This window comes from Rhinoderma darwinii, chromosome 3 (genome assembly GCF_050947455.1).
Source record: "Rhinoderma darwinii isolate aRhiDar2 chromosome 3, aRhiDar2.hap1, whole genome shotgun sequence".
NCBI lineage: Eukaryota > Metazoa > Chordata > Amphibia > Anura > Rhinodermatidae > Rhinoderma > Rhinoderma darwinii.
Genome location: NC_134689.1, coordinates 334,438,149 through 334,452,379, shown reverse-complemented (window position 1 = coordinate 334,452,379; position 14,231 = coordinate 334,438,149). Strand labels below are relative to the sequence as shown.

At 40.3% G+C, this 14,231-nt stretch overlaps 1 protein-coding gene across 4 annotated transcripts in view; it reads right to left on the bottom strand.

Annotated features, from left to right (window-relative positions):
• The window catches only part of CORO2B (coronin 2B), a 45,988-nt gene extending 35,471 nt beyond the window's left edge, over positions 1-10,517 (bottom strand). For 3 of the 4 annotated variants that reach the window (XM_075858347.1, XM_075858345.1, XM_075858348.1), the window contains exon 1: positions 10,009-10,118. In XM_075858347.1, coding sequence (XP_075714462.1) covers positions 10,009-10,023 — 15 coding nt within the window. In that variant the 5' untranslated portion in view covers positions 10,024-10,118. Of the gene's footprint in view, positions 1-10,008; positions 10,119-10,454 lie in introns of those variants that run through there. The other variant, XM_075858346.1, reaches the window with a different exon arrangement.
• Between the last annotated feature and the right edge of the window lie 3,714 nt (positions 10,518-14,231).

The window sequence follows — 14,231 nt, the reverse complement described above, 5'->3', positions numbered from 1 at the left end:
GTCACGTGTATATACAATATCCGCATGTCATAGTGGGCCTCGTGTAAAGACCTGTTCTAACCTGCTCTATGTGATGGGTTATGGGCAATTCCATTTTTTGCCTGCTCTAGTTTTTATAAATGGAGCCCATTGAGTCTATGTTGCCCTGAATCATTGATGTCCATTATATGGCCGACATTGCTGCTACTCCCTCTCTTTGCAGATCTGCAGCACCACAGAGAAGTTCTCATAGTGTGTTGGGGATAGTTGGGGAAACATTTCTTTTGTAGTTTGGAGATTATTATTTGGCAAGGTCCCCACAGGAGGATAGTGCTCTTTTTTTATTCTGATATGGTGTCCTCCCTCGCTAGGCTTGATTTACTGGTTAGGCCTCATGCATGCGGCGGCACACAAAGTATACGTGGCCCTGCAGTACGGAGCCACATGGACTTTGTGTGCCGCTGCCTGGTGCCCCATCTGGTACTGTATGTCAGAGGTATTACCTCCATTATAGGACATGCAGTGGAGCAAGGCACATGTTTTTTCTTTTGGATTAGAACAGAAAAGAAACTCAATGCCTCCATAAAAATTGGAGGCATACAAAGGTACAATTCCACAGAAACTGGCAGAAATTTAGCTGTGGAAAAACCCCACCATTTCCTGCATTTCTTACTGCAGAAAATGGTGCGGAATTTGCTGCATTGTGCTCAATACTGGGAGATGGTGACATCTCCTCTGAAAAACTCAGCAATTCAGTCCACTTTCCGCAGCTGGAATTGACATGCTGCGGTACAAAATATATGCACCGCAGGTGAATTTCTGCAAGAAAATGTTACGCAGCGTGTGGATGAGATCTGTTAAATCTCACCCACTTTGCTGCTACTGTATTCTGCTCCGTATTTTCTGTCCGCAATTTCGTACGGAAAATACTCAACAATTCCGCTATGTGTGGACAAGCCCTAACACGGCCAGGTGCATGAGGCCTGGTTCAGGTTTTGCACTGCAGCTCAGGAGCTTCAAGCTACACCTCTGGCTCTGCATAATGGCTTAAGTCTTGTGTACCCTTATTCTGAATTATATCCTTTCTAATCTATAGAGTATTTCAGAAAAAAGTTCATATATTACCAGACGTTACAATCTCTTTTCATGGTATGCATTGTCGTCTCACCACTACAGCTGCCAGCAAATCTCATTGGCTGCCCTACTTTTCAAAGCCCCATATAACAGCTTGAAATCAATAAAATATAAGCATTTCTAAAACACCGTTCAATTCCAACTTACAATGACCTTGGTCTTAAATGTTCCTGGTCACTTAAATGCCCCCTCAAGGAATGACCTAGTAAAAAGACCTAGTAAAAGGCTGATACTCAACACACATCATATTCACTATCTAGCGCATCAGTACTGCCGTTGAGAGATGTCTTAAAAAACGCAAATGGCTGTTGAACCGCAGTTCAAAAGCAATGTCTGATTTACATTAGTTGATTTTCAGTAAATTAAAATGTATTATTACTTTTGTCAGTTTCAAGTTATTTCAGTGACCATTGTGGGTTTTTCTTTCTTTAACAGAAGGGTAATAACAATTTTGTCCACAACTGTATGTATTGTCACCCAGCTTTCCTAGACACAGAGAAAACGAATAAATAGTTAAATAGAATATTTAACCACTTGTCAGAACGCAACAACTAACCTATATCCGCTGGTAAATGCTCTTTAAAGAGAACAATTCAGCTATTCTGACATGTCCCTACACATGTCTAATTTTATACATTTCCAGGAGGAATAACAGAGGTACAATGCAGACTTTCAAGAACAAAATGCTCTAGCACTGTTATTTCATGGGGAATCCAAGTATTTACTAAAACAGACTTGTCAGGGGAGCTAACAGATCCTCTTTTATACAATACTAGGGATATATAGCAAACTTCACCCTTGCAAGTAACTCCAATTCTCATTTATCTTACATATTACTGGAATTCTTCATCGTTTCACAACGTTTGCCTGGTGAACTCTGATCATGTGTACACTTTATAACTACAAACTGAACTTAAAACTTCAGTCATTCACAGAAAAACAAAACAAAAACAGCTTGGAGAGCTCATTCCCTGGTCGGGTGACGCCATGCTTTAGTATCTACTTTCTTTTGACCTCTTAATTTTTATTCTTTATTCAAGTGGAAATTTCCAGACCTGGTAGCAGAAAAAGGAATCTGCAGAGATAAAATTTGGATGAATGTCAACTGAATCTGTGCCAATTACCTGATCTGAGCTTTTGCAAACCCTAAATGTATCTCCATGGAGTCCATCATCAAATTAAAATAGAGCAATCATTGCCTGATCGATCTATCTATCTATCTATCTATCTATCTATCTATCTATCTATCTATCTATCTATCTATCTATCTATCTATCTATCTATCTATCTATCTATCTATCTATCTATCTATCTATCTATTCTCTTAAACTTAAAGGGGTTTTCTAATTTTATGTAAGTAATACTCAATGACTGTAAAATTCCGGTAACGGTTATACAACTTTTTTATATACTTTGAGTCTCAATTCTTCACAATTTTTGAGATATCTGTTTACTTCAGTAAATTTGAACAGTTTTTTTCTACATTCAGAAGCAGGAACATAACTAGTACATAACTAGTCCTGCTGTGAGTGGGGAAGTCAATACAATTGGATCAATTCTAGGCAATGGGAGGCCAGCTGTCAATCACAGCCATCCTCCTGCTGGTGATGGCACTGGTACAACTCCAGCGCCCGCGTCATCCCTGTGCCGTACATTTATGCCGATGGACCTTTTTTTTTTTCTTTTTAATATCTTTATTTTGTTCTACAGCAGTACAAAAAGGAAAGAAGTACAAAGTACATACAAACATGTAATAAATAAAAAAATGCAGTGCTATAGAAACCCTTGGGGGGAGAGGAGGTCAGAGGGAGGGGGAGGAAAATGAAGGAAAAAAATAAATAAATAAATAAATAAATTAAAAAAAAATAAAAATATGCCTTTTATCTCCATCTTACTTGTTACTCTATAACCAGGTTCGCTCCCATTTAGCGATGTTGTTGGCATTGCCATACCATACCTTTTCATATTTCTTAATTTTACCAACCAAGCCCAGCCAGTTTTGCAGTGTTGGGTGAGAGCTAGACCCCCACAGTCTAGCAATCAGAAGACGGGCCAAGAAGAGCAATTTCCCCAATAAAGCTCTTTTGTCCTTTGACATCTGCAAATCGCTTAAATTGCCCAAAATCAGGTACTCAACCTCTAATGGGACAACCAGTCCATAAGAACCGCTGATCTCCGAGCAGATCTCCCTCCAAAATTGGGCTATTCCAGGGCAAGCCCAAATTAAATGAAAAAAGGCCGCCTGAGGGTGTTGGCAACGTAGTCAGAAAGAGTTTGCCTTCAAATTCATTGACTGAAGGGATATAGGCGTATAATACAATCTATGCGTTATATTAAATTGAACCATCCTATGGGCGGCACTGAGAGAGACCGTGCTAATACTCCTATAACAATGATCCCAGTGAGATTCATCCTTTGGTCCTAGATCTCTTTCCCATATGGCTTGTGCTCTAAAGTGAATTTGCTTTCCGAATGTGCTCATAATAGAGCGGTAAATATGTGAAAGTGATTTTTTCCTTTGTGAAACTACTAATAAATAATCAATTACCCTGTGAGATTCCAGTTGAATCCGTGCTACATCAATTTGCTTACATGCGTGCTGAATCTGGTAATATCTAAATAAATACTTCTCTTCAATACGATACCATTCTTTCAAATTATCAAAAGTGACTATTTGTTTATCCATAATAATCTGTGAGATAAAAAAAAATCCCTCTATTTTTCCAGAAATTTATATCCGGAATTGTTCCAAATTCTCTAAAATTATAATTATCCCAAATTGGAGTAAACTTGAAAATTCCTTTAAAACCTAACATCTCTCTCAGTGCTCGCCATGAACGGGACAACATCAGACTCAGGGGCCATTTATTCAGTGGTTCCGTCTCCAGTAGGCCTGTCTCCAATAACTCAAAAATATTCCCAGCTTTCTTTCCCACTGAATCAAGCAACCTCCTGAGGGCCGGGTCCTTCTCCCATTGAATCAGAAGCCTCAATCCGGCGGCCACAAGTTACCCCCGGAAGTAAGGAAAGGATAGTCCCCCTTCAGACGTATTCTTGCACAAATAAACCTGTTTCATCCTAACACGTTTTCTTCCCTGATGGACCTTAATTGCAGGATTCCAGCACCATCGGTGTACAGTATATAGTGTGAAGGGGTAAAAGGCCAGAATCTTAGCTCTCAAAATATAGTATTAAAGGGTTAACCCTCTAGGTGCTAGATTCATGGCGCAGGATGAAAATGTTACTTCCTGGTTCTGTGCGGTGTATGGGAGGGGTGGGTCATCTCTCAGCCCGTTCAGCCTTCCAGTGACCCCAGGGGGTTGATCCATGAACCTTTTGGTTTTTTTCTACTAACAAGGATTTCTATGCATTTTTTTTTGTTTATTTTTAATTTTTCGGTTGTTTTTTGTGTCAGAAGTGTGAAAATTGTCCTGTCAATTAAAAGTCCATGGGCTGTGTCTGGTATTTCACATCATCTTTACTTCAGTGAAGCCAGGCCTTTATTGTAATCCTGGACAACCTGGTTGCACCATCTTTTGCGGCAATAATTGTAATCAAACACTTTCTATAATTTGATTTCAGCCTTTTACATAACTTCTGAATCTAAACCTCACTGTTTATTTAACCCTATAATTCACATTCTCATTGACAAATGATCTGAGAGATCTGTGACTTGTTCTTGCGTGAGTGAGCTTAATATGTCTGTATAATGATGGAGCCAAGAACAATCTGTTAACATTTGCTGTGTAAGCAGTAATTGCAAGCAAACTGCTTTTAAGACATCCACTTCATATTACATAAATGCATGTTTCTGCTGATCGTGCAAAAATGAGTGCAAGACTACATCTTACATAAGGAAATAACTGGTTCTCGTTACTCTGTAAACAGGGAATATCACTGCTGCATCCTTCATAAGAATGAACGATAGATATATAAATCAAACAAGCTTCATTGCCAGAATAACAAATTTGTCACAATCAAAAACTAGCACGATGACTACAGAACACACAAACACTGTATGATTTCGTATCCGTTGCTGGAATCTCACAGAAAAGATTCAGAAGTGTCAGGATTCTGAATACACATGACGTCCAGGCTGGATGGTCATGTGTATTCATTATCAGGACACTGGATTAATGTTAATCAAGCAGAATCGCTGTGTATGTGGCTGCAGATCATGTTCTAGTAAGAACGCGATTCTGCTGTCTAAATGAATGGAGAGGAGTGCATGATGCCGATTGGTCAGCGTCATACACTCCTCTGCACAACGCCCACTTGGTCGAAAGTAAAAATACGCCCACTTGGGCATTAAGAAAGCTCATTAGCATAAACCAAAATCTCTCCTAACGTTGTGAAAATGGATCGTTTTTTTAAATAAAAAGCATTACTGTCACCTACATTACAGCGCCCATCTCCTTATATAGGAGACAGGGCACTTATAATGTGGTGACAGAGTCTCTTTAATATGTATATGTATTTATTTTAATTGTATAAATAAAATTATCAATTTCCACTTAACAAAAGTTGTGCATGTGTCTCTGTCAGCCCAACCTTCAGGGATAATTGATGGGTTCAGTCTCCTCTCTACTATGGGCACCGCCGATCACAGATGACCGTGATACATATATGGCGGACCATTGTATGAAATGGGGGGTGGTGGGTCTGCTGTCTTGGATGACTGTCCCCTTGGTGCCCAGACACAGCTGCGAGTACAGTGACTCTATTCCATGTGCCACTAATGTACGGTGACATTTTCCTGATTTTAGTGGGTCTTAAATCTGAAGTGAGAAGAGGGATTTTTGGGGCAAATTGGTGAAAAAACAACTAAGCCTGTCATTTCATATTACCGTTTCAATCTGTGAAATTTCAGTTAAATCTAAACAAGATTTATACCAGTGAAGCAACTCGGCCAAAGAGCATGTACTGACATTTTATGCTAAGGCAGTTAAAGGATAAGTCTAACTTTATTGGGCTTTGTCTAACCTAATTACATTGTAATGAGGAGCTGGAATAGTTCAGGTCACAATCATTTGGAAATTTATATAGGCCGGCTGGATTCTACTAGCTGCTCTCATAACACAGACAATACACTCATAATAAAGAGTCATAAATATTGTTTTATGAAGCATGGTCAATGCTAGCAGATCTCATTATCTTTTTTCAGTGGTTCTATTGATACAATATATAAAGCTCCTGAATACATTTTCATGGATGTACATAAAAATAAAGTGCCACAAAGCAACAATCAAAATAGTGCCTCCCTCCTGGTGCATGTTGACACCATCACATCCAGCGATGTGCATCTCCTTCTTTTCAATGGAGGAGAGAATGGAAGTGGGACCATTGGGCCTGTTCCTCTCTCCCTTTTTTTTTTTAAATTTTTTCTGTTTGTTGTTGCTTTTGATCATACAGTGTTTGTACAGACACATGCGGTTTAAGTCCTGTTCCTATTAACTGCTTTACTAATAGCATGTGTGCATAGGTTCCTACATATAGGTCCCTGATCCATAGATGAAAACCCCCAAGGAACCCCACCACTCCAGTGTATTCCCCAAGACCAGGGTACCAGACATTAGATCATGTGTTGTGTTTTATTGCATTTCATCTACATTTCCCTCTCACACACTAATTTGTTCAATCCCTAGAGTCTCCACCCAAATACTTCAGGCACATGTGCGCCTTTTTGTGGCTACGGCAGATATATTTAGCTCTTCAATTAACTCCTTTAAGAAATGACCTTGCAATCACTTTGTAATGGAAAGGCAGGGACATAACCAGACCCTCTGCATCCACTTTTCCATAAACAAGATGCCCGGCTCATACATATTTAATGACGTCTGATCGTTAATAGCTAATGATTAACTCCCAGTTACTTTCTTCTGCTATTTCCATATTTCCTGTCTACATAGATTTTACATGGCCCAATAAACACATTAATTGAAAAACAGACATCTACTCAATATGGGTACAAATACTGTCTCATATTTGATCAATGGACAGCAAAATCATCCGGTAACCCGACCACTATTAGATGTTGTTTGTATACAGCAATTAGGGTTAATGTTGATATATAATGGTAGCCTGAGTGATCTGTACGGGAATAGTGATAGAAACGTGATAAGTTAACCCATAAAGCACATGTAACCTTTCAGAGTACTCCGTATCCCACGGGATGTCACTTTTTCTGCCTGATTGCTGCAGACTGGCAGTATAAGGAACCTCCCCACTGCAGCATTCCCAATATATGTACAGTAAATGACAGATATTCAAGGTGACAAGACACCTCTGATGAGGACATGCTTGTTCTATAACCCCTTCAAAGTGGTAGATAGGAACTAATGTATTAATATTAGTTTTTAACATTCAACTTCATTGGCTTGCACAAGGCCATAAACAAATAGTCAAAGTTAAGGATTAAGAATGTATTACTAGTTAGGCAACCGATAAAACCTAAAGTGCCTTTGGCATATTGTTAGCATTGTAATTAATGCAAGTGCAGCACGGAGTTAATAATACCATGCATTAACCCTCTCAGTACGGACTTGTATTTCAGGGGACATCGATTTTGCTACTGTAAGTGAAGACATATGTAAAAAGTACAACCAGGGCTGTAGATTAAGTGAAAAGTCAGTGCCCCTGCAGCATGCATATATCCCCATAACTTATTATTCCACTTTAATTAGTTCGGTCAGGTTTCCATTGCATTTTGGTGGTAAGAATGCCATAATGGCAGCAGAACTGGACGAGAAGAAAAAGTGGATACTATTTTGTGTCGCTCAGATGGGCGGGTTGTCACTTCCCTTCTTTTCCAAAGTAGTGAAGGAAAAGAGCTGTCCTAGGAGGAAGGCCAACCCAAGCTAGCGGATGATGGGATTTGCTGAATTGAATCATAGTTCTGGATCACAATAAAATTTTTAGGGGGGAATTATTCACAATTATTTTTTCATTATCCTTAAAGTGTGGCTCCACTTTTGAATGGAAATAATCGTAAATATTAGGAAGAGCTTTCATGGCAGTTTTTTTTATATTCTTCTATCTGCATATATTCCCCAGATTTGGATTTATGTGTCAGTACTGAGCTGATGGGACAGACATTCAAAGTCCATATGGTTGCCCATCCCCTGCTGACTATAGATTTCCAGCAGCCTGTAGTCCGCTATTGAGGGTGCTGTATGCCATGAGAATAGTACATTATTTAGTGAAGCATGTAGCTGAAAGATAAAGTTACACTTAATTCTGTATTTATAAATTCTGAAAGGTTTCTTTACTGCTCTCATTCCCATATATTATTTTATACTATTTAGGTTTACTTATGTTTTAGCTGGTTTAGCATTTCCCTCAACATGCGTCTATCTATTGTGTTTCAATTTCTTTTACGATATAAGACATATATCTAACGTATACCTTCTATAGTCAGCTTTTCTCTGCCTTACTCAGCAATCTTATAATAAATCTCTTATTCCCCTCTTCTCAAAAACACTACAGAAACTTCTTCCCTTTCCTAAAAATAAACCAGTCATTCCCTGACAGTTCCTACTTCAGCGTTAATAAATCACATCTCCATTAAATCTGCATATATTTCCCTGCATCAGCTGTTCTATCAGAATTCAGCTCATCTATCTCCTATAGTATCTGTTCCTCGGCTGAATTTTCTACTATACTGATCCATACTTGTCTGTATCAGCGATTCTTTTTTCCCCATTTCTTATAAAGTGCCAAAATATTAAACGGCGCCGTACAAAGATTGTCATCACTCACATCAGTTCCTGTCACCAATAGGGCTCACAATCTAATTTCTCTATCTCACTCAGACACACACATTGGGGCCAATTTTATAAGTAGTCAGTGAACCTATCAGTATGTTTTTGGAGTGTGGGAAAAACTCAATCACAGTAACCAGAGACTACTGTATGTCATATTCCCAGTAACCTTACTCCAGTAACCAACTTCTCCGACATGGTACTCCATGAAAAGTCTCACATTAAGTGTCATATTCCAAGACAATATATATTTCTTTTTTACAGATCTACCTGCCAACAAACCTGTGATCTACTAAACCGACTACCCTACAATTCTTACAACCAGTTTGCTTGCATTGATCTACGTAATCATCATTGTATTTTCCAACTCTCCTTCGCCCCCCCCTGTACTCAACCGTGTGCCAATATCTCAATCTGTACGTTTATGACTTGCATGTCAACATATCATGACCATCGCATCTTATTATAACTATTTCCTCCAGTTTTTAGCTATACTGTTACTTTGCTATTACACGTTATGTCGAGTTGTAGACACCTTTTTTATTTCGCTTAACATTAACTTTTAAGATACATCCATTGCAGTCTGCTGCGCTGCACAAAACCCAACTATCCCCCTCCCCATGAAATTCATCTATTTCTCACCCACGCCCCCACGTCACAAAGCTTTAAGCAGCAGGTTGCACAAATGGTTTGGTTAGATTACCATGTGTTCTCCCTACAGATGTCTGAAGATTAACATGGGAGCCGTGGAGCCCATAAGACACCCAAACATGTAGAGCAGCATTATGTGATATTCTGATTAATCCGCGGTCTGGACGGGATCCAAGAGATTACTGGCTGATTGTTGGGCACTCTGTTGTATGTTGTAGGATCAGAGAGCTGTATAAGCTTTCTGCAGTCTCGAAAGTCCATGTGTATAACCGCAATGACTTCCCACATCCCATGTATTGCACTTCCTTGGCCCATTAAACAGAATATTTACCCGAGAGATTGTAAATTCCTTCGGATAGAAAGCTTTTAATCTATTCTGCTGGAAATGATGCTGGCACCATGTTGTATGTATCATTTTATCTCTGTCCCTGCCCCTCCTTGTCCTTCTCCATCTTCCGCATACATCAGCACTGGCTCATCTTACCTTGGTGACAGTCATACAGAGCTGTGTCAGAGCGGGGGGACCAGGCGCCGGAGCTGCTGGGTTCTGACTGCAGATCTCTGTGTGGCTGCTTGCAAACACTCTGTGCTGCCTCCCCTCCTCCTCATTATTCCCATCCTTTGCTGGCTGAATCGTGATGTCATTCTGCATCCATACTGATCAGGCAGGAAAGCCGCTCTACTGCTTTAACCTTTTCTCTACTGGGCCAGTACAACAATGAAGAAATCATTTCATGTACATTAAAATACTTTAAGAAACGAAACTTTAAAAGACTCTCAAACAAATTAGGGGGATATGATGTGGATGAATTTTTCCGGCCCTAGAACACTGGGGATGTGTCTAAGTCCCAGCTGTCAGTTTATTCAGTAGGTTAGTGCCACTATAGTAGGAGAAACAGCACAAGAGCAACACTGTAGTGTCAACTTTACCTGAAATGTTAGAGATGATCCTAATCTGTTCGTTTTGTCACCTTCTATAGCTGTGGTGGCACTTGATACATTTGGTATTTAAAGAGGACCTGTCACTAGGTCATATAAATTGAACTGGTTTACTTACCTGAATAGCGCAGTCTCCCTGATTCCAGCGCTGGTTGTTTTTTTTCCTGGTTCCAGAGATATGGCCCATTGTTGTATTGGCTTCCCCTATGCTAATTTGCTGCTGTTAGCCAACAGGGCGTGAACTATTCTCAAGCTGCCTCGCGCTGATTGGTCAGCATCAGAGGCAGGGAAGGAGAGACAGCGCTAGTCATGTCAGTTAAGCAGTTCAACTTATATGACCTAGTGACAGGTCCTCTTTGAACCCAACCAAGGCTGGTTGGTCAATAATCCTATGTTGTTTTTTTTGTTTTTTTCTTTAAATATATCTTTATTTGGTTTTGATAGTTTGACAGACAATCACTGCGACTAAAACAATATCAGACCGGGCTTATATGTGATACATTGGTATGAAGTTGAAAGCAATTGTCTTATTTGTTAGGTACACACAAACAAACAAGGAACAGTAAGGGCTTGTCCACACACAATGGAATTGTTGCAAAAAATTTCTGCAGCAATTCCGTTGAGAGTCAAAGGCTTTCCGCTGCGGCAAAAACGCACCATTTCCTGCAGTTTTTACGTCAGAAAATGGTGCGTAAATTGCTGTGTTTTTCCCAATGTTAGGAGATAGAGACATCTCTTCTGAAAAACGCAGCAATTCTGGACACTTTTCGCAGCAGGAATTGATATGCTGCAGTCGTAAAAATACGCACCGCAGGTCAATTTCGGCTCGGAAATTTTACACAGCATCGACTATGCTGCTACTGTATTCTGCTCCGTTTTATCCGTCCAAAAAAAATGCGGCAATTCCGCAGAGTGTGGACGAGCCCTAATAAAAATAAAGAATAACAAAAACAGATTAGGGCCTGCTCACAACTGCATTGGTGTTTCTGTTGCACTGCTCCATCTGCGGACACCTTCGGTGGACACCATCGGCACCCCAATGGAACCCATTGACTTTTATGAGTTCGGTCGGGTTTCCAGATATGGTGTCCATCATTTTACTGGAAACAATAGCACAGCATGCTGCGCTATTGTTTCCGGTATTTTAGGCTGGATCTGTGACGGAGGCTCCTTTAATGGTCTCCGTCACAAATGTAAACAGGCCCTAATGCTTCTTGAGAACCTTCGGAAGATTTAGCAGCAGGTGGAGGTAGTCAGAGAAGTCAGGGTAAGGGGCCAGAAAAGCCTGGGAAGTCTCTAGGAATCTGTTTGCTTTTTCTTTGTTTCGAGCAATCATGTACTCATATTTGTAATTGATATTAACCTTTTGGACTATTTTCGGAATGGTGAGGATAGCCGCCGTTTTCAATCCTATGGTAATGTAATCCTGATTTAATCATTTGGGGGGGGCTGCTATATAATAATTCTCCAGGCTATAAGTATGCTATAATGAATCTGATGGCTACAAAACTAGGACAGTGATTATATGAGATAAATGATAAATGACTGCAGTTCTGCCAGCACATTGTTTCTACATAGCTGCAAATATATTATAGTCATTCTACTAAGCGACACACACAGAGGGCTTTAAATCTAGGGATATTGCAGAGTTACAAGGATAATGACTTTCCAGCTCTGCTAGTACCTCAATACAGGTCTCAATACAATGCAGTGAGTATGCAGAGCTGCAACTGATTATTCTGGAAGCTACAAATATAATAAAGTGACTGCTGGTCTGTAAGTATACTGTGGCGTGTAATATATGGATATGGATATTGATTTTTTTAGTGATGCAAGGGTAATGACTTTGCAGTTCTGCCAATACGTTGATTCTGAAAAAATATAGTGAGTATGCAGAGATGCAAGTATTGCATGGTGAATCTGCAAGCTATAATATAGTATGATGACTCTGCAGTATCCACACCAATCATTTCGGACATAGAAAGGAGGGGTAGAGACAATTGCCTGATGGACTTTTTTCAGATATCACCGTGACTCCATAACAAATTCAGTTACAACATCTCCATGACAGGGCCAGTGATCAGAAACATAACTTCAAGATACTGGGCCCCAATGCAAAATCTGTAACCGGGCCCACAATCGAACATGTGCCCTTTATAATACTGGTGTCTTTTTAGATGCCAAGAGAACGTTTAGGGCCCCCTAAGGCAAAAGGACCCTGCTGCTACTTCTGCAGAGCCATCCACAATGGCCCTATGACAATGCCATCCACAGTGACCCCATGATAGTGTCAGTCCTGATTCCAGTGGCAGCCACATAATACATTTACTCATTTATGGCAACTCACATATAACATCCTTATACTGTGCCAGTTATCAGCACATGAGTAAGAAGCCTTATTTACAAAGACATGACATCCCAGGATGGCAAGACAGAGCTGCCAATCCAGGACTGCCCTGCTGAATACCCCTTGTCTAAAAATGAATATTGATTTTGTATTGCTGCACGCATAGTAGACGGTAAGAGCTAAAAATACCCTATGTGACTGCAAGGGTCTACCAGTATAGTAATTGTAAATTGCTGTAAGTATGGCAAGTATCTGGGCAATGTGGCTACAAATTGTGACACATATTCTTGATAACACAGTCAACTTGTGTTTGTGGTTGAGTTGATCAATGTGGTCCAGCAAAAACACAGTTAATTATTTTGCACGGGAACTATCGGATGGAAAAAAATCAGAATTTAATTGGATGAATATAGAGAAACACTATTATTTTGGAATGGTTGCATCTTTTTACATGTACCTACCTTCAGCTTTGTAACAGATCAGTGTCAGTTCTGCATAATGTCACTTTGCTAAGACTCGCTGCAAAGATTTGTGCCCCTTTCAATGCTGTCAGGTTCAGTGGCATACCCAGAGGGTGCAGAGTTTGCAATTGTAGTGAGGTTCCTATGCCCCTAACAGGAGAGCACAACTACAGACCAGAACATATCACTTCTATAGTCCAATACTGTAATCATTCTATACAGAACACTGTCCTTTATACAAATGACTATTTTATCTTTAAACATGTCATTTATTGTATTTTGATTATAAAAATTGATTGTATCTTTTCTAGAAGAAAGATACTACTTTTTAATAAATAAATACCAATCTAACAAACACCTATAAAGTATAGAAGCTCAACGGACACCATTATATTTACTAACCAATTAACTAAACACATTTCTTAAAAACATACATTTGGGGAAATGGTGCCTGGTCCATGACGATTTCAAAATACCCTTTAGTCAGTGGTGTAACTACCAATGTAGGAGCCGTAGCAGCTGCAATGGGGCCCTCTGCATGAGGGGGCCGATGCCGCCCGCTGACACGCCCCCCCATGCCCAGTGGTGCCGCTAGCAGCCGTTATGGCTGCTACAGTGGTAGCGACGCCACTATGGGGCCCGTGATGCCCGGCCCCTAACATTATGGAAACGGGGCAAGGTAAGTACAATATATTTTTTTGCGGGGGCCTGTGTGGCAATATACAGGGGGGGAGCAGGTTGGCACTATACAGAAGGGGGGAGAAGGTGGTACTATATACAAGGGGGGGCAGGGTGGTGCTATATACAAGGGAGAAGCAGGGTGGCACTATATACAAGGGGGGGAGCAGGGTGGCACTATACAGAAGGGGGGAGCAGGGTGGCACTATATACAAGGGGGGAGCAGGGTGGCGCTATATACAAGGGGGGAGCAGGGTGGCGCTATATACAAGGGGGAAGCAG